A 21308-nucleotide genomic window follows, 5' to 3' on the forward strand; every position below is an offset into this window, starting at 1 on the left:
TTCATCGGTGGTGAAAGCGCTGCTGCTTCTTGAGTATGACCCACCTGGCATGTTTGATGTCTTTGGTGGATTAGTGTTAGTTTTTATGAAATCAATGAAGCATGCACTGGATCTCAATGTCAAATCAAAGTTGTGTTTTGTTGTGACTAGAACATAAGCGCTGGCTTAAATGGCTTTTTGTTCAAATATTTAAAAGAATTACCAAATGCATGTTTCAGTGTTTCATACCATTTGTTTGAGTCACACAACAAAAAAGTAACCAATTTGCTTTTATTAGTGTGTTTAGACATCATTACATTATGCATAATCACCTGTATATATTACAATGCAAGCATATACTCAAGATTACATATTTAAGATAATATGCATTTTTACAATATCATTCAAAGGTTTGGACCCAGTAAGACTTTTTGGAAAGAAATTAATACTTTTATTGAGCAAGACTGATTGAAAGTTAATTTTCAATAAATGCTGTTTTTTCTTTTAAAATATTTTTTAAAAGTACCTTGGTGGTTGTCTACTATAGTTTAATATTTATCATGTTACTAAACAGTTACCATAGTCGTAAACAAAGCAATGGTAATCTACATTACCCGAATACCATGGTACTACCACGGTACTTTTTCAAAAACATTTTTTTTTATCTAACTGTTGACACCTCTGTATGAACAACAATGTTCTGCTTTCATCGCAGAGCGAAGTGAATCATTTAATAAAAATAATTGTATTGACTAAAAAGATATCAAGTTACACCTGTTCGTGCAAGCTTTATCCTCATAGCGCACCTCTATCATTGAGAGAGAGGCGCTTACATAAATGTAATTATAATTATAGTTTAATATATATGATCTGATTGGCCAATAGGCCTGTTCGTAACGTATTATGTTAATTTAACCCCGCCCACAATGCGCGCATCCGCCCCTCTCTGCGCTACCATCCTCAGAAGCCGTTGACGGCTCTAATAGTGACGGATCGACCCCCCGCAATATTATTTTATTTTTCCTTTTTCATTTGTTTTGTGGAAAAAAGAAAAAGGAGTACAAGTAAGCTTCACTGCACACATCCGTCCTCAGCAATCCCCATCAGATCTCTTCAACTCATAATCCTGTTTTGAGCTTTTGTAAGAGCTTGTGCTAACGTTAGCTAGTACACGATTATTGCTAATAACTCCACGATACAACCTCGAGACAAGTCGGAACAAGACCAGGTTAGTAGCTGTGTCTAATGACCAATCGAGTGCATTAAAGAGGTTTTATTATAGAGGCGTTTGTGGTCGTAGTGTTGTGGTCCAGCTGTCCTGCTTTTCATCGGTCGGTGTCGGCTAACATTAGCATGCTATCAGCATAGCTTGTGTGTGTCACACATCCTGTTGAAGGTGTACCATATATCGTTTTTAAAGTTATGTGGCTGTTAAGTTTTCATTTGGACTGTTTTAGTAAGTGTTATTTTAACGTTGAGTTGGAGTAGTAACGTTACGCCTAGGTTGAAGAAATGTATAAGACGTGCATTGACTGAAACTGCATGTCAGAAAAGTGCATTGTTTTGGTTTAGAAACAAGGATCCGGTTGACTCGTTTGGTTAGACATATATTATGTCGCACTTTAAAACCCAAGAACTTGGATTCCAGAAGAAGCCTATGTTGTTAAATCGTCACAAATCCCGATGCTAATGTGCTTGTAGCTCTGGCCTCACTTCGCCGCCGCCATTTTGTTTTGTTCTCGCCATCAAATCCTTTAGTCAAACCCGCAGCATCAGTTATACGGATCGTTTATTTCCCTATTTTGTGTTTGTCGCCTTTTCCGATGTATCTAATCCATGCCTAGATTAATGCACATGTCCGAAGTGATATGTATTCGCGAAGTTATGTATATTATGAAATGTGTATGTCTGCCCCCTCCTCCCAGCACGAAACATGGAGGCCGCGGTTACAAGCAGCGAGTTAACAAGTCAAAACAGACTATTCACCGGGTTTATAATACACCGCTTTTTATATCAGATGCCGGTCTTTTCGTATAGTTAGATGAACAACATTAGTGTTTTTGTGGAGAGCTGTTCTGTGCCCTCACGACCAGTTGGCAAAGCGTGTAAAATAATCTACGCAGCTCCTGTTCGCCAGCGTTGCTTCATGTTGCGTAGAGATTATTTTACAGGCTTTGCCAAATGGCCATCACTGCTATTCCTAATCTGCATCTGATGTGAAGTACACGGCTTTAATGTGTTAAATAGAGAAGAAGGACTGTGCTTTTTACTAAATCATTGGATTGTGTTCTTAAAAATTCATGTTGGTGGGGATTTGTTTTTGGACAGCTTTCAAAATACTGTTTTAGTTGTCCTTTGCAAATATTCCTAGTCATGTTCTTACTATTGTAAAATCATACAAAATACATATAGCCTTACGCAAACATTCTAAGAATAATTTATGATGGTGATATTGAGAGTGGTGGCTAATAGCCTACAAAATATTCCAGTAACTTTTATTTTTGCCAAACCAGTGCTTATGGTATTTTTTATTTTTTTTGTAAGCGATGTTAATACGTTATATGATTGTACTGTGGGCTTTTAATCATTATATATTATGTTGAATGTCACACTGTAGAATAAACCCTGTAAATGGGCCAGAACTAGTCCAAACTAGTATACTTCGGTATTATGTGTAGCAGGGGTTTTCAATCTTCCAAATGTTATGGACCCCGAATATATTCATCTTCATGCGAGGGACACCATACTAAAATTTTAAAAGGCAGCTATATATTTATACGTATAAAGACCTAATTTATAATGTGGAAAAATGTATATTATAACCGTCTCAGTAAACTTATGCTGCGTTTTTTTAATTGTCTGTACTGTACTATTGTATGTATTATTTAAATCAAAATGTATTTATTTTTATTTATATTTTGTTATTTATTTTAATTATGTATTTTTATTTTTTATTTAATTCAATTAAAAATATTGATTTTAATCAATTTATCATTTTAATCAAATCTATTTATTTAGTTAGTTTAATCTTTTTAAATATTAGTTTATCTTTATATTTTTTACAATGCTTTTTTCTAAACTTTTCCACGGACCCCATAGATCTCCCTTGTGGCCCCCTGGGGTCCTCAGTCCCCAGTTTGTGCTAGGGTATGTGAACAGTGCTTGTGGCATAAATTTCGTCATTAGTAGGCTATAGTATGCACGTACTGTACCCATGCAGTCTGATTTTTCCTACCGCGTGTAGGCCTACTCACTGCTTTTTTCCAGTAATTAGTTTATCTACAAAGTGGCTCAATTGTTGTTTCACAGGCAAAAAGAAATGGAAGAGACGGAACAATGGCAAAACACCAGAGACCACAACAACAAGACGCTTGTGTTAACAAGTGGTTAAAAGAATATTTCACCCAAAAAAGAAAGTTATCCCTTAATTTACTCACCCTCAACGATCTTAGGTGTAGGCCTATGACTTTCTTCTTTCAGCCAAACACAATCGAAGTTATATAAAATAATATCCTGGCTCTTTCCAACTTTGTAATGGCATTATTGCTGTTTCTAAATGATATTCACTCTCCCGGGTATCTGATAGATCACAACACTGGAGTAGAGAGGACCATGAATTGGCATCACGTCACGTGCACAGTGATTGGAATTTAAAACTGTGAAGAAGAAATAAAGCTAATGAACTTCTGAATAGATATAAAGTGATGCACCAGGAGCTGTGTGCACAATGTCTCTTCTCTTGACTCTTTGTGACCTGCACTTTTCAAACTTTTCAAAGCAACTGTCATAGCTTTAAACATATCCTTCTGCAGCTGGGATGCGCATAAGCGATGTGTGCTGCTCTGTGTTGGAGCCTTTCATATTATGATAGTTTTGCCCACCGAAAGATTATTAATAGCCTTGTTATTGTCTTGTTCTGGCATATCTATAATTGCTGCCCCATTAAAAAGCTGTGCAATACATTTTAAATAAATTTCTTTTAATTGTATAGAATTTTTCTATAAATAGGTTTTCAGAAATGTATTTTTTAAGAATACAAAATATACATTTGTTGATCATATTTAGCATTTACACTTGCTTTCACTTTTTCTCCTCACTAAATGTTTTTTTCTTCTTCCAGATTTTATAAACTTAAGTTTATTACATTTTTATTAATTTGTTGTTTTTCTCTATTGAATTTAGCAGGGATGTCGTTGTCACTAGAGATTAATGGATAGGAGGCTAAGCCTCTTTTAGGAGAGTCTGATCATGATTCCCCCGGATTTAAAAAAATACACACAAATTTACATACCATGATGATATCACAAAATCTCTAATGATATACATTTTATATCGTGGAAACAATATTTATCATCATACCGCCCAGCCCTATGGATGCAATTTCAGTTTATATTATACTTGAGGCTATTTATGTAGTTTTGACATAAACATTAGCCTAATTGTTTGACACATTAAGGTTCTTGTTATGAATATAATAACATACAGAAGAAAAGCATATTTTTTTTTAGATTTATCTGCTTTAGCTGCAGTTCACGACTTGTTTATTTTAAAATCATTTTGAGATTTTATGAATGTAGGTGACTGGATGTTGCTATGGATGGAAACCTCTAGCAAGACAGAAACAGTAACAGCATTTATAATGCATCACCATGGCAACCAGTCGCAACTGCCTTTCCCCAGCATTTGAAATGTTTAAGTCATTAATGGCTTTTGTTGATAAATCGGACTAGGCAAGCAGTTGTCTTAAGTCTTTCTGTAGTGAAAGAAACAGTTTAAATGAGAACGTTAGTTTTGTTTTCTGTTAGAATTGAATACTGTTAGAACGTCTACATGTTGCTTTTCTTATTGACGTGTGCAAATGTCCATCTTGTCTAGTGTAAACAGGTCATATTTTCTGTTGATATTTGATCATTTGGGATACCCCAATATCTTGGTTGATTTAAATGAGTTGAGCATAAGACCTAGGGTGACTTCCGTAAACATAATGTAGGCTTGTCTTGTAGGCTGTATAGTGATCTACAAAATGCAGCAAATTACCAGTAAATGTCAGAATTAGCACCTATTCGGGGCAGCAATTGCTTGAATGGTGGGTTCATTATTATTCATAATGAAAAACACAACTAGAAAAATACGCGGTAACAGCGACTACCGCAGCAAGCCTAATTGACTGACAAACATGTAATATTAGTAACTGCACTTGCCAAACAATAGTAATTTTTTAAATTAACTTTATGATTAAAAATCCCCCGCGCTTCCAAATCAGGTGCTGGCGCCACCATCGGTAGAACTTAGTGGCACTGGTGCTACTGCTCTCAAATGTTAGTCTGGAGCCCTGCCTGGTCTAATGGGGTTTTAATACTAGCCCGTTACAGAGATGTCTGTCATACCTGCACTTGGCTGTTCAGTTCGGGGCTCAAATTTTGATCCTGAAAACACAGTAATGTTTCAAAGGAAGCACCTTCACCTCAGCATTATGTTCTCCCTTTTCACTCTCTCTTTCACTCTTTCTCTTTCAGTCTCAGGACTCACCATACTCAATGAGCGTACAGCGCAATGTCAGAGCGCTCTGGGCAAACGGCAAAGGGGAAGGATGGCAAAACCAAGTATGCGTCTCTCAACCTGTTTGATACCTACAAAGGAAAGAGCCTTGAAGCACAGAAGCCTGTTGGTGAGTTTGCACTGTGTAAAAGCTTTTAGGATTTGTTGTCACAAACTTTTTGTTGTCTAACGATTAATCGACAATAATTTAAGTGATAACTTATCGATCATCGATTTAGCAAGGTCATGCGCATGCGCAGCGTGAAACATGTAAAGCAGACACGAGGAAAAATAAAGCGAGCGTGCCGGAGTTATGTTTGGGACCATTTTACGTTAGAAAATGGTTACACCTTCATGACTACACGTTTACTTGTGCATTCGCAGCCTTGTTATGTGCAAATGTATTATATTTATTTTGTGTAGGCCTATATCTGATTGATCTCATATAGGATGCATTTGGTTAAAGGGTTAGTTCGCCCAAAAATGGAAATTCTGTCATTAATTACTCACCCTCATGTCGTTCCAAACCCGTAAGACCTTCGTTCATCTTCAGAACACAAATTAAGATATTTTTGATGAAATCTGAGAGCTTTCTGTCCCTCCATTGACAGCAACGTCATTGCAACTTTCAAGGCCCAGAAAGGTAGTAAAAACATTGTTAAAATAGTCCATGTAACCACAGTGGTTCAACCTTAATATGCGTGCGCACACAGAGAGAGAAGATAATTGTAAAATGAAAATTGACGGGCTAAGTTTAAATTTTGTTCTTGCTTGTGTTTTTTTTCTGTCAAAATGTCAGAAAGCATTTTGTATTATCCATCCGTGTTTTTAAAATTCGTTAAATGTTGGATGTTTTACTGTTAATATAGCCCTCATTATATGTCGGATTAATTTTACAATCCTACTAGCCCTTTATTTAGACTAAAAACCCTTTGCATGTATTTGGTGAGGAACATGTGAACACATTCGCAGACCCTGTCCTGCTGTTGGCTATATGGCACTCCAGTAGACACATATTGCAGTAGATGCATATTGCAGTATTAAGACTAACTAACTATTAATTGTTGGTTAATTTAACCCTTGTGCAACCTTATGGACATTTGGGCATTTGTGTGTATTTGACTAAGTAAGCCACCTATTTTGGTACTTGCGACTCACAAGCTGTTTGAGACCGAGAAGCGGCTTGTGCCTGTATGTAGACCAGTGGTGGGTGCACCGCTTTTGGTGTTAGCACAAAACCTGTGGGAATTAGTAAAACTATGCACAATACGGAGCAAATGAGATGAGTGAGTGAGAGGAGGCGGATGTGTGTCACTTCACCATCGGAGAGAAGACAGTGAAAACGCACAGCTGACGTTATTGTCTGTGCCGCTGGCAACAAAACATACTGGCTGGAAATTGGAAAGACGTGAGACTGAACTGCCGGTTACCAGTCCGGACCGATTATGTGGAAAATCGGCCAATTCTGGTCCCTGGCCGGTCGATTGGTGCATCTCTAGTCTTTCTATATCTATAGTCTTTGGTTTAACTTGCATCAACATTAGATAAAAATGGACCCGCACAGACCTTTGAGTTTCTGTGTGTATATGATATGTAGGGCTGTGACAGTAAACTTGAGAACCGCACCACTGCGGTTGTAAAGCGTCACCGTGGTGGCCGAGTAGCATCGGCGGTGGTCCGCCAAAACATTGGCTTTTTTTTTTATGTGAATGCTGTTTTACATGAATATTATGACAGTAGTGAAGCAGAAAGCTTTGTTTACAAAAGAAATAATAGGTTAGCAATTAAATGTTACATCGCAGCCGTGGAAACGTTTGGATTCATGACGAATGAGAGTTTTGTGTGAGCCCATAAATTTAAGCTTTGTCGGCTTTTTATTCTGTTTTGCGTTCTGGTCACCTGATTATCAGCGAATTTAACAATATTCCATTAGTTATTCCACTGGACATGGAATCTTTCTTTTCCCAAATATTCACTCACGTCTCACCCATTTTCGCAGGGGACTATAAACGTTTCTTCCTTTGGTTCGCTTTTAAGTAGGCCTATTATATTTGCATTCTTTACTGTGGTAAAGTAGAAAAACGCTGTAGGAAAGATAGCCTACCTTTTTACTTGCACGTCAAATTCTTTTTAACACAGTTTGTGCTTGTTATTATACTTAAGTTTATTTGTAAAGCATGTTTCACACGCGTGGGTGATTTTTTTAGTTTAGTTTTCTCTGGCAGCGCAAAATCAAACATAGCTTAAATGTCTTGCCCTTGTGGAACATAAAATTCGCAACAAGTAGAAAACCTGAAGATATTAGAAAAGAGATGGTCTCACTCTCTTTCCTGCTCTTGTCCCACATCCCTGATCCCTCTCAAAGCGCAGAGCGGTAGGCTATATCACGCGTCTTTGTGTGGAAATATAAATCGAATGTTTTTTAAATATTTAATTATTTAAGTTAATATTATGAAACTGTGTCGTTTATTCACACATTTTAATCACTGGATTCTGTAGGACAATTCTTGTGTAAGCACTAAGCAGGAGGTAGCTGACTGATGGAGGTCATCTGTATTTTGCCACAGCAGTGCACTACAGCTGTTGCATATTAAGAAAATATAGTCCTTTCAGTGTGCAATTTAAGATCATAATCTGCCTGGCCTTTCTGAAACAAAGTGGCCTCGTGTTCATTGATTTCTAAGTTCTTAAATCCCACTCTGCATCACCTTAGCATTATTTAAAAAAAATTCTGTTGTGTCAGTATTGTCCAGGGTAGCTTGCTGAACTGTTGAGGTTCGACCTAAGACAGAGTTCTTCTTGTGATCTTCGTTTTCCCTGCTTATGTTTTATTCAGTAGCCGAACTACTAACTCTAAGCAGCTGTCCCTGTTTTTACAAATAAAGTTCTCCCTGCGGTTCAGGCTGCTTTGCTCCAGGAAACAAATAGGGGATTGAGAGTTGGGACAGATACGTTTTTCATCATCTGAAACCACCAACGACTGCTCTGTGCATTGTATTGACTGCCCTAATTTGCATGGGCCAAGTCTGTCTTGAGAGTTTTAAGGTCGGAATTTTTTTTTTTGACCAAGTCAATTACGAGTCAACCACTTGAAACAAATCCTCGTAAGATAGTGTTGCTCCTTTCACTGGCCAGCCAAGCATTCCTAAGCCATAACGGAGGGAGTTTGATGTTCTCGCACATGCAGCAGTCTCTCCCGCTCAGTCAGGCTGTGTCCCTTAAGATGGTGTTGGGTTTCTGTGCTTGTTTATTTACCTCCTCCTGTTCCACTTCTACTTTCAGTTGCCCCTCGTCATGGCTTACAGTCTCTTGGTAAAGTTGCCTCTGCACGGCGCATGCCCCCCCCTGCCAGCTTGCCTAGTTTGAAGGCAGAGAACAAAGGTAACGACCCCAACGTCTCGCTCGTTCCCAAAGACGGCACAGGATGGGCAAGCAAGCAGGAACAAGCAGACCCAAAGAGGTGAGGGATGTTCACCTTTCTGAAGGAGCTACGTTGCTTCATGATGTTGTTTGTGTAATTCAATGCAGAATAACAATAAAACCCCTACCAGCTCCATCGCCATCAATACAACTCTGCACTTTGAAAAGGTGCTCAACAATGCGACAATTAACTGACAATGTGCTCAAATTGTACTTGGTTTTCACTATGGACCACCCAGATTGTTAAATCAGTTTTTTGTAGAGTATTCACATCACGTCAGATTTTGATTGGACTGTTTAAAACATAATTATCTTCAGTGACCTTTCACCCTCTGCTGTTTGTTAATACAGTCTGATTGGGTACATGTCCATGCCTGCCATCTAATGCCTGTTGTTTTGGTTCTGATCTCTTCTGTAGTACCGATGTATTGTCAGCAGTGCAGCCGGAATCGCAGCCGCCTGTGGCCTCACAGACGTCTGTGCCGAGCGTGCCGAGAACACCTCCAGCTCAAGAGGTGCAATCACACAAACATGAATAATCTTCAATGTTATTCATGTTTTTCAACATCTAAACTTTTAGTTAATTAGGTCTGTACTTTACAGCTGTAGATGATGTTGTTTGATAAGTCATTCCACATCTTTAAATCAATACACATTTTGGCATAAATGTTTTTGTGTTTGTTACTCTGGGACATTGTTTGGTTCTTGACACTTATATGTCTCTTAGGCCCCGACTCAAGCTCTAGCCGTAGGACCAAGGTCCTGGGCACCGGCCAGTGTTACACATGGAGTACAAGGAGATGGTAAGATACAGTGCCAGGAACATGCTTGTAGATAACAACATGGAGTACAGTATTTGAACCTCTACTAAAAATTATGAGCTTAACGATTGCCTGTTTTAATTTTTAAATAATGCTTTATTTACCTTGTTTGAAAGTTTTTTTCTAAATAGCAATATATTACAAAAACAATGAGGTCACAAGGTTAACAATTAGGGTGATATCAAAATTGAAATCGAACCTTGGTTGAATTACGCCAATTACATCTAATAACTAAAAAACATGATATTGACACTAGCTATGTTTCCATCAAAAGTTGCAAATTTAACTTGTGCGCAAAATTGGAATATCACACAAAACATTTGCAAATAAAGCACCATTTCCATCCAGTGAGCCGAAAAGAAAAAAATCGTCACTTCCTGATAAACTGGTGCTAAATATCACTTAGGAGAAGACACTGTATATTAGCAGTAGGAGAAGCCACTGTATTACTTGCGCCTCAGAGCAGGCAGACGGAAGTTATCTTGCTTTCGGAGGCGGATGTCTGAACATTTCAGAACAACTAATTTGCTGGTTTGTCCAGATATGCTGTCCCATCTCAGTCACATGTAGGCATGCGATAGTATAACATTTTTATGTTGCGATAATTGCTGAAGCTTTTATCACGGTACACGTTATTATCACAATATTGAAATATTGCAAAAAAAGTGTTGTCATAGTATAACTGGTTTAATAACTTTTTCTTATGACAAAAAGAACTCTATAATTTTTTTATTGCGTTATTGTATTTAAATGTTCAAAGTAAACAAATGTTTCAAACAGATTAAAGTGCAAAAGAATTAGAACAAAAGGTAACACTTTACAATAAGGTCTCATTATTTAACGTTAGTTGGATTAAGAATGAGCAATAGCTACATTTGTTACAGAAGGTATTTTTCTTTGTTAATGTTATAAAATAGTTTGAAAATAAATAGCCTATTAAGTCTTTTAAGTATTTATTATTTGGTGCTGTGATGAACACCATTGCAAATACAATGGCTGCATTTCTGCTGTATCATCAGCGCCATCTGCTGTCAGAGTGAATGCACATTTTCATTCAGCACATCTCCTTCACTTGTTCCGCCATGTGCTTCTCATGCATGTTGGGCTTGTTTACATGAGAGTGCACACATGCCTCTTTGACGCAACATACAGCGGTGTTGTGCATTTTAATCAGTTGGTGGGGAAAGTTTTCTTAAAATGCTTTCTAAAAATGCTAATAATTCGTGATAAATAATTATTCACGGTATTTTGTGCCCTCAATAACAATATTGTGCATATTCATTATCGCGTTATATCGTATTACCGTATATCGGCACGTCTAGTCATATGTCTTTTTTGATGCGCTTCGAGGAATTTGAAGACGTTCAAATTGAGAAAAATGGAGACGTTAGTCCCCATTTTTTAATTGCATGGAGAAAATAAAGTGCAAAACTCTTTTCTTACATTATTTTCTCCATGCAATTAAAAAATGGGGACTAACGTCTTCAAGTCTCAAAGGGATGCAGAATTAATATAAAAGTATAACATGTACAAGTCATATGTACTACTTTTACAATACTTGACTCTTTTACGTCCTTTACCCTTGAAGCTATTTATAGATTGTGTGTGGAACAGATTTAACAATTTTGTATGTAAATGACAGCAGGATTTACTTATTGGATAAACCATTTCTTTAAAGAAAATAATTTACGTAATATAACTGAATGTTAGGAATATTAAGAAATATAAAGTTATAATTGCTGAAGTCCAAAATGTCAGTTTGTTATTTTTGAAACATTGCTCTCTTCACAGGTGGAAAGGGATCAAACCAACAGTCGCCATTCTCTCGCGAGGAATTTCCCACCCTGCAGGCGGCTGGAGACCAGGACAAAGCTGGCAAAGAACAGGCCACTGCAGATCAGTGGTATGGGCCAGGACCAAGCCTCCGCCCCCAGAGTAAGCATGAGTGCCCTGTTCTCCTTTCTATAACTGTTGTGGTGATTTGTCTTGGAGCATGTGGTATTCATATTATATCTGTTCAATTCTAATGTTTCTGATTCTTGTTGGTTCACACATTCAGCGGACTCTCAATAAACAATTTTTTGCTTTCTGTTCTAGACGTAACAAGTTGGCGGGATGGTGGGGGCCGGGCATTGGCACCCACCCTGGCTGGGGAGGCAGTTGCGGAGGGCGGTGCTGGGGGAAATATGGTGATGGAGGGTGCTGCTGGGGCCCCTCCCATCCCACAGCAGAATGCATCCTCTCATGGGCTGCCTAGAACTCCCTCAACCAGCAACCCCGCACTTCCCCTGCCCCAGCCACCTATTGGCCCGCAATTCCAGGCTTACAGAGGGATCATGCCTCCCTTCGTAAGTTTGAACATTTTCATCTTGGCTCATCTCTAGAGAATGGCAAAATGTCAAAAATTTTGATTGATTCATTTGTTCAGTGCATTCATAGCATTTCTGTTTTGTCTGCATCTTTATCTTTAGATGTATCCACCATACTTGCCCTTTCCACCCCCCTACGGTCCACAGGGACCTTACAGGTACCCAGCCCCAAACGAGGCCCCTAGGTAAGTTCTGCGAGTAGATTATTTCTAACTGAGTAGAAATACTATTCTAATACTAATACTAATATTCATTTCCACTGTTATCTAGTTGACTTCCTTAACGCTCTTCTGACTTCTTGCCAGGTTTTCTCGTTCCCAGGGTGGAGTAGGGCCAGATGGGCGGCCACCTGGAGGCCCCCGGGGTGAAGTGGTAAAGCGCCCATCCATCCTCAAACAGGATGACCTGAAGGAGCTGGATGAGCTGGACCATGATGGAGATGAGGGCTGGGCTGGTAAGAGCAAAGCTTTCAGTTCATCTGACATATTAAGAGTGTAGAAAATTCTTTTGATTTATGTTATATTTTGCATAATTGGGTAACTTTATGATACTGGTAACTTGCATACAAGCAAACTTTGTTTCTTGTGATTGTTTAATAAATGACAGTTGCAGAGTATTTAAAAAAAAAAAAAAAAAGTTAAAGACGGCAATTTATTTGTCTTTTCAGTATTGATTTGGAGGTATAACATATAACTACAGTGTCATAACCTTTTCTTGATGATTTGCTTTGTTCTCAGGAGCCCAGGAGGAAATTGACTACTCTGCAAAATTGAAGTTCAGCGATGATGAAGGAGAGGATGATGGGGAAGAAGAACGGACTGAACACAAAAATGGAACCCGGTAAACATTTCCGAAATGTTTTCTTATTGGTTGATTACTTTAACTGTTCTTTTCACTCATTGAACTCATCCTTTTTGGATACTTAATATTCTGCTGCAACAGGGAGTCAAGGGAGCAGCAGAGATCCCAAGATGGACCTGCACCAGTTTCACGTTCCCGGGCATCCGACAGTGGAGGGGATTCGCGCCGCACCCCTCCTTCCAGTGCTGAAGATGGCTCCGCATCCCCCTCCAGCAAGCCAGGCTGGGCTGAGGAGAGTGGAAGCAGCTGGAACAGCCAAGCAAATGCTGGCTCTTATCAGGTATGAAACCCATCTCCCAATCCAGGTGCAAGCCTTCAGTGGTACCACTGGCATTTGCCAAATAATGTGCAGTCACTGTGAGGACAGGAACATGCTTGTGGGGTTTCCTGGATGACTCACTGATTGATACGTGTACCCCTATGCAGAGGCGTAGGCCTGGACTAGGTAGTCCAAGGGAGCAGCCCTCCCTCCCACCAGGTCCAATTCTTGGACAAGGGCCCTACTCCTACTACCGTCAGGTACATGGGGAAGGAGTCCAAGAAATAGGACGGACGCGACATCAAGCTCTAACAAAAGCATGTTGGTGTTAATGACGATGGTGGTTACATTGGTGAACTTTAATTACTAACCCACTTTCTGTCAACAGGACCGGCCTTCTAACCAGTCGCCAATCTCCGGCCCCATCCTGGCCCCCCAGAAGCCCAACGGTGCCCAGGCACAGCAGCAGGTGGGGGCGATGCCTGGTGGGCCGACCCCTCCTCCCTCCAACGCCCTGCACCCCCAGCAACAGGGTGAGGATGAGGATGAGACATGGCGACAACGAAGGAAGCAGTCGTCAACCGAGATCTCTGCTGCAGTAGAGCGTGCCCGTCGTCGGCGTGAAGAGGAGGAACGGAGAATGCAGGAGGAGCGCCGTGCTGCCTGTGCTGAGAAGCTCAAAAGACTTGATGAAAAACAGCAGCAGCAACAGACAATGAAACCCAGCAGTCCCAGTGACGCTCCAGCCAACAGCCCTAGTCCTTCCTTGTCTGCGCCTGCCTCGTCTCCTAATGCCAGTCAGCCATCGTCACCCTGTGTGGACACTGAAGAACCTCCTCTGTCAGCCGTTCAGGGAAGCGGTACAACATTGGGACTGAATATTAATAACAGACAGAGGGCTGGCAGCAACAGCAGCCATGACTCCAACACTGGTTAGTTTTCATTAAATGGTACATTTCCTCATCTCTTTGACATGTGGTGGTCTTTTCTTGATGAATGTTTGTTGTAGAAAATTAGCAAACCATTTCAGTATGTGTTTCCTCTTCATTCAGAGTCCCAGCAGGCTCTGCAGCCTCAAGCCACCCAGCATCCACAGTCCCTGGATGTCCCAGTTCCTGGAGATGCCAAGGAGGAACCTGTGGTGGGGGGGCCACACATCCGTGGCCCTAGAGGTGGAGATGACTCTGTGAAGTTGGTTGAAAGTGTTGGTGGAACAGGACGGCAGGGAAGTGGTCCACCTGGGCAGGGCTTTTCCAAGTATCAAAAATCTCTTCCTCCTCGTTTTCAGAGGCAACAACAGGTTTGTTTTGTCCTGCATGTTTTGTCTCTAAATATGGAAAAAGTCATATCCATTATATACAATGTTTATAATGGCAATGACTCTCAGTTTCAGTAAATGTATTCTACTAGGGATGTCAATTTACACAAATTTCCATGATCGATTGTCTTGTAAATTAACGATCAATTAATCGTTAGTTAGCCTTAATACTGCAATAAGCGTCTACTGCAGTGCCATATAGCCAAAAGCAGGACAGGGTCTGCGAATGCTACTCAAAACACCATTTTCCTCACCAAACGCATGCAAAGGGTTTTTAGTCTAAATAAAGGGCTAGTAGGATTGTAAAATGAGTCGATGTGATTTGATCATTTAATTAAATTACTTATTTAATTATCAAATATAACGACTAATACAACTGTCACCAATGCCGCCTCAGATGCGTGCTGGTCAGAATGTGTAACTCCTGTTGTGAACGCGCTCTTTAAGGCAACTAAGCTCAAATAATTCACAACGTTTTATTACAGTATTGTTCTTTTTTTATAATGTAATGTAATATGACAGTCCCAATCATAGTTATTATTAGTCATGCATTGCTGTTAAGCTGCAAGCACTGAAGCTGAAACCGACCACCGGTGCGTTTTACTACTGCGTTAATTCTTAACCAAATGCATCCTATATGAGATCAATCAGATATAGGCCTACACAAAATAAACATAATAAGGGTAACAAGCATAACAACGGTGCAAATGCACAAGCAAACGTGTAGTCATGAAGGTGTAACTCTTGCCTTTTAAAGTAAAATGGTCCAAAACATAACTCCCATAACTCACTTAATTTTTCCTTGTCTGCTTTGTGTTTCGCGGTTGGCCAGCACGCATGTGCATGACATTGCTTAATCGACAATCGATACGTTTTAGCGATTAAATTATTATCAACAATTAATCGATCGTCAATTAATCGTTAGCATCCTTATATTATACACATGTGCCAGAAACTGCTTGACCTGTTTTAATCCCCATCAGACTGAGTCCGCATTTCCATAGTTCATAGTACCTGAGTATAAAATCTCAGCTTTTAGTATATTAAAGATAAAATATCTTTAACACAATAAAAGCTGTGTTTCTTTATACTCCGGGACTGAGGTTAAAGTCTGACAAACATTAAAAACGTTCAATAAAAAACATGGCTTGTATCATTTGTGGGCAGGAGCAACTCCTCAAACAGCAGCAGCAGTGGCAGCAGCAGCAGCAACATAACCAGGTTGCCCAAAATCAGCTTCAGTCCCAATCTCAGAATCAGCAGGGCCCCTCTCCAGGTACCACACCGCAGTCTGGACCTAAACAGCCAACCCTTTACCCCCCTGGCTCAATGGGGCGCCCCCCACCTCTGCCTATGAACTTTGATCCCCGCTGGATGATGATGCCATACATGGACCCCCGAATGATGCAGGGACGTCCCCCACCCATGGACTACTACCCTCCCAGCATGCATCCTTCTGGTTAGTAAAAAAACCCAGATAAACTGTGAAATATTAGACAGGTGTCTTGTCCAGGGATGATAAGGGCTTTTGTGTTTCAGGGCTGATAAGTCGAGAACGTTCTGATTCAGGTGGCTCTGGGTCAGATCCGTTTGATAGACAGCAGCATAGCGGACCCCCTCATCCTCATCGTGGCACACCACCCATGGATCCCAAACTGGCTTGGGGACCGGAAGTTTTTCCTGGGGGTACTGAGGGTCGAGGTCTAACCTCCCCTTTACGGCAGAAAGCTGTTGAGGAAGAGGAGGCTGGTAAAGGTCAAAGGTAACAAAATGCCATTTCAAACATTTTTATATTAAAATACAAAGTGATTGCATTAAACTTGAAAAAATGCTGAATATATTTGTAAACTGTTCCTTTATAGTATATTGTTAGACTTTTCTTTACTTTTTTATAAGCATGACATGTTTTTCTTTTTTAAATGTTTCTAGAAGTGACACTCCTCCAGTGCGTATGCGAGAGGGAGGAACGGCTTCCATTCAGCCGCCTGGTGTGGCTCCCAGCTCTCCATCGGGCTCATCCAACCAAACCCCACCACCTCTGGGGATTCAAGTTGGGGGCCAGGGTGCTAGCCACCATACCCATCATCAGCCCTTTATGGGTGGGCGAGGAGGTTACAGTAGCTACCCTGACAGTGGATCCAGAATGGGCCCCCACCTGCAGCAAAGGGCCAACAGTGGAGGGACACTGCATGGTTTTGGCCATCAGGAGAGTAGTCAACAGAGCCAAATCTGGGGGACTCCTCATCCCCATTATGATCGTAATGGCCGTTCTGATCACTCTGCCTTGGAGGCCAATTCACATCTCCAACACCATGGTCCTCCCACTCATCCTCCACATTTCACTCTTCATCCCCATAAGCAAGAGAATGGCAGGGAGCGAGAAAAAGTGGGGGAGCCAAAAAAGAGTGACCCTTCACCTCCACTCCATCAGCCGTCCCTCTCCTCTTCCTGTTCATCGTCATCATCATCTTCTTCCTCAGCTAGAGAAGATGGCAGTGGAAAACAGTCCCTACATAATCAAGTCCACACACCACAGCATGAGCATGATACTGGATCTGCTCATGCTTCAGGAAGGAAACAAGAGAAGATGGGAAATGCACATAATCAGCCCCAACAGCATTCTGTGCAGCACCATCATCCTAAAGCCAACCCTCGCATTCGGGAGCACAAAACTGAGACACACTGGGGCCCGAGGCCTAGTAGCAGTAGCGTGAGTGGGGGCTCAACCCATAACAGGAAGGCAGGCTCTGGAATGAGTGGAAATGCTGAAGAACCTGCAAATCAGGGGACTGAGAACAAATGCTTTACTCAGTCAGATGGCATCACAGTCAAGCGGGCAGGTCCTATTAAGAGACCAGTGCTTAAAGAGATGAAAAGAGAGGGTGGTGAAGGAGGAGGAGAAAAGACCACTGGAGGCTCTGGTAAAGATAAAGAACAAGATGCTAGCCAGACCACAACCAAACAAGAACCAGCATCTGGGGCTCAATCCGCCTCAGCACCCAGTGGGAAAGATGATGCAGTCTCATCAAATAAACCCAGAACTGGCGGAAAGGAGCGAGGTAACACTGGGGGTACAGGTAAAGGATCCAAAAATGGAGAAAGCTCCATTCAGAATTCTGGCTATTCAGCTCCTCAATCCAGGAGGGAACGAGAGCTTTCTTCTGAAAGAGGAAGCACAACTTACCATGCATCCTCATCCAGAGGTAGCCGATCCAACCGTGGCCGAGGAGAGTTCTTTGGCCGAGGCCGAGGCTACAGGGGCACTTACACTGGCAGTGCAGGTGGAGGCAGCCGTGGGAAAGCAGGTGGCAGAAGCAGCAAGGACTATAGGTCAGCAACCAACAGTGGCTACCACCATGCACCTTCCAATCAAGAATACAAGCGGGAGGCATCATCTGGCAGTGGTAGGCACGGACATGGGGGCTCTCAGCCAAATCCGGGACGTGCTAGGAACCGAAGTGAGACTCGAAGTGAAGGCTCTGAATATGAAGAGGTGCCAAAGAGGAGGAGACAACGGGGATCTGAAACAGGCAGCGAGAGTGCTGGTAGTGACCTTGCTCACTCTGACAAGGAAGACCGCAAACTGAACACCAAGACTGGCACACGAGGAGAGAACTCTACAACAGGCCCTTCATCTTCTTCAGCTCCAATCAGAAACTCCCAGACTAGAGTGTTCACTCCAAGGGGAGTGCCATCAAGACGTGGTAGAGGTGGAGGTGGTGCTGGAGGGGGTCTCCATAGAAGTGGAGGCACTGCTGGAGTGTCTGGTGGACATAGATCTGGACCTGGCTCTGCTTCTCATGGCTGGTCTACAAAATCTGCAACTGTGCGAAAGCAGCATACATCCTCACAGTCATCCCCTCCTAAAGATTCAGGCCGTGGAATGAATGGTGACAAGAAGAAACCTGCAGACCTGAATCAATCTCAGAGTCAAAGTGCAAATCCCTCCGCACCTAGTCCCTCTGTGCCTACAGCTATCCAACAAGGGTCCACTGAGAATGGAAGTGTTGGAGCCCCTCTGTCCTCAAGTAATGTTCCTTCAAATTCCTCTGGTGCTCCTAACCAGACTCTTCCTCAATCTACCCCAGATGGACGAAGTTTCCCTAACAGGGGATTTGAGCGGCCCCCTCGTCGTAGGCGCCACGGACGATCCCAGCATCAGCAGGACAAGCCTCCCAGATTCCGCAGACTTAAGCAAGAGCGAGAGAATGCAGCCCGTATAAATGGAAGCAGTGGAATTGAAGTCATAGCTGGACAACAGCAGCACGCTGCTTCACCGTTGCAGAATTCCCTGCAAGAAACCAACAGCACTCCCAATGCCTCTGCCCCAGCTGTTGCAAATGCAAACCACAGTGTGTCTGCAACTTCTAACAATAATAATAATAGCAGCAACCTTGGGGGTGGAAATCAAAATTTCAATAGTCACCACCACCATCACTACCAGGGCAACTCCCAGTCACACCCTCAGCACCATCACAACCATAACCCAGCTGGGGGTGCCAAATCTCCTGATGTCTCTAACCAGAACTCTGACCAGGCCAATGAGGAATGGGAAACCGCCTCAGAAAGCAGTGATTTCACAGAGTTTCGAGAAAGAGAGGGTGGAGGAGGAGGTAAATCTTATTCTTCGCATCATCATCATCACCACCACCACCATCCATCAGGAAGAGGTGGTGGAGGCAACAGCGGTGGTGGCGAGAGAGAGATGACGGCTAAAGAATTGGCCACCAGCAAGAGAAGCTTCTCCAGTCAGCGCCCTGGAATGGAGAGGCAGAACAGAAGGGTGAATACCGGTGGTGGTGGTGGTGGTGGAGGAAGAGGCCCCAGGGGTCCGCCCGGCGCTGGTGGTGCAATGGGTGGAGCTGGTGCTGGTGGGGGCAATCGTGGTGAGAGGCGTGGAAACTGGCCCTCTCCTAAGAACAGGAAGTGATGTTTTGTTTTTTTGGAAATGTTTAAAATGCATCCCTCTATCTTTGGCCACTCTTTTCTGTAAAACATCTACCCCCTTAACATAACACTTTATTATTGTAAAAGATTAGTTACCCAGACCATGTACACATTATAGATCTTTTGGTTTATAGCTTTTTGTCCCTTAATTGGAAATTCACACTCTTGTGTCCTTTCACACTCCCAAGATCCTAAACTACTCTTGAGATTTTACATACTACACCCCATTTTAATGGAAGTATTTCCTGACTGAAAATGCATTCAACCACATGACCCATTTATGTTTGCATATACAAGCACAATATTACATCAACCTGACAAAAATGTGCTTAGTTTATGTATGCTGGGGCACGTTTCATATATTTATGTAAGAACTGTGGCTTGAAGTATATATGAAAGCTAAGGTTGATATTATGTACTTGTGCATTCACATCACATGTTGGATTTTGGAAGTTAATCTTTTAATGAGAACAAATGTATCATAGATTTGTTTTTCCCCTCATTGTGTTTTGAATTTCTCCCTGTGTTCATTTTCCATTTCAACCTCTCTTTAAAGGTGAGGATATATCTTTTTTTCTTCTGCAAAGCAGGTCATTAAAATGTATTTTTAAATAGAATCCCCTTCATTTTTGGTTCAATCTTGCATACTACTGTGCTTGCCCCACTAAGTATTACACCACAGCTCACCTTTTTTTTTTTTTTTTTTTTTTTCTTTTTTTTTTTTTTTTTGAATATCACTGTCATGCCCACTTTTTCAGAACAACATGGTGTATTTTTTTTTTCCTTATGTTAAATTCACAGGCCTTCTCTGCTCATTGCTTTGGGTTTTCAAATAGTTTCATTAGTGGTTTTGGCCTCGGCATGGAATTGTAGACTATTAGTGCACATTATACATGTTTATATCGTTGGACAGTGATCTTAAATGAAGGTCCTTTAAAAGTTCCTCTTCATGGATCACATTGTTTTAAGGCCATTTCTGTTGTGAGCAAACCAAATGACTCTTGGCCTAAGTGTCAGATCCTCATTAAATTAGAATTTTTTTTTTTTTTTTTTTTTTTTTGTTGAGAACATGCGTTACAGATTTTCTTTTGTCTTGCACTTATATTAAGCCAGTAAACTCCTAAAATCTCCTTTAGATTAAAGATTGTTTATTGTTTTTTTTTTCTTCTTTCTTTCTCCAAATGATTAGCTGTATATTGGGCATCTTATTTGACTAGGTGTCATACTGCAGTTCCAGGTTATTGAACATGAAAAGTATTGTGCTATTGTTATATTCACTTACCAGTTCTTGGGCGTGTAGAGAATCCCTCTTTGACCACCCTCTGCATTGTAAATTCCCAAATTTTTTTTAATTTTTTTTAAACAAAAGAAACTTACACAAGCTCTTCCTCCTGTGTGTATTCCCAAAGTCCCTCAAAACATGTATCAGAACATGAGCAAATGTCTTGCTTACATCCTCAGACTGATCTTCTATATACCAGTCATCTCATTGAGACACAAGTCAATGCCAAGGAGTCTGTGGCCCTTTTTTGAGTAGTGTTACAAATTTTTTTAAACAAGACATTGGTTCAATGTGCAATATGCCTGACGTCAAACAAAACCTACCCATCCAGGGAGCCTGAGCCCAGGTTAACAAGAAACCACAAATGCTTGACGTCTAAAAGAAACGGATCAAAGCATTGTTCCCTCCTCATTTTGACCAGCATCTGTATCCTAATGGTGTAAGTTGGGGTTTGTTTGTTTTCTGGGAATGCCTTGGTCTAATGAATAGCTTTGAAATATGTAGGGCTTTTGAA

The 21308-nt window shown here is 41.2% G+C and overlaps 1 protein-coding gene across 3 annotated transcripts; it reads left to right on the forward strand.

Annotated features, from left to right (window-relative positions):
• The first annotated feature begins 942 nt into the window (after window positions 1–942).
• prrc2a (proline-rich coiled-coil 2A) lies at window positions 943–19910 on the forward strand. 3 transcript variants are annotated; one of them, XM_079878047.1, is made up of 17 exons: window positions 943–1207; window positions 5496–5647; window positions 8800–8977; window positions 9356–9452; window positions 9665–9740; window positions 11550–11693; window positions 11856–12106; window positions 12230–12312; window positions 12433–12581; window positions 12865–12967; window positions 13070–13268; window positions 13415–13507; window positions 13636–14179; window positions 14300–14547; window positions 15733–16024; window positions 16105–16327; window positions 16495–19910. In XM_079878047.1, exons 2-17 carry the CDS (start codon window positions 5533–5535, stop codon window positions 19493–19495), a joined length of 5796 nt encoding a protein of 1931 aa, XP_079734173.1. In that variant the 5' UTR covers window positions 943–1207; window positions 5496–5532; the 3' UTR covers window positions 19496–19910. The 3 variants fall into 3 exon arrangements, with proteins under 3 accessions (XP_079734173.1, XP_079734171.1, XP_079734172.1); XM_079878045.1 differs by lacking the exon at window positions 13415–13507; XM_079878046.1 differs by lacking the exon at window positions 13415–13507 and having other exon boundaries at window positions 954–1043.
• Window positions 19911–21308: the final 1398 nt, after the last annotated feature.

The sequence above is a fragment of the Squalius cephalus genome, assembly GCF_949319135.1.
Source record: "Squalius cephalus genome assembly, chromosome: 8".
Lineage (NCBI taxonomy): Eukaryota > Metazoa > Chordata > Actinopteri > Cypriniformes > Leuciscidae > Squalius > Squalius cephalus.

Excerpts from the sequence above, each read along its gene's own strand:
- prrc2a (XM_079878047.1), top strand. The coding sequence starts at position 5,533 with ATGTCAGAGCGCTCTGGGCAAACGGCAAAGGGGAAGGATGGCAAAACC. Across the intron at positions 12,582-12,864 it reads TGGAGATGAGGGCTGGGCTG|GAGCCCAGGAGGAAATTGAC; the intron begins GTAAGAGCAAAG and ends CTTTGTTCTCAG. Across the intron at positions 16,025-16,104 it reads TCCCAGCATGCATCCTTCTG|GGCTGATAAGTCGAGAACGT; the intron begins GTTAGTAAAAAA and ends TTTGTGTTTCAG.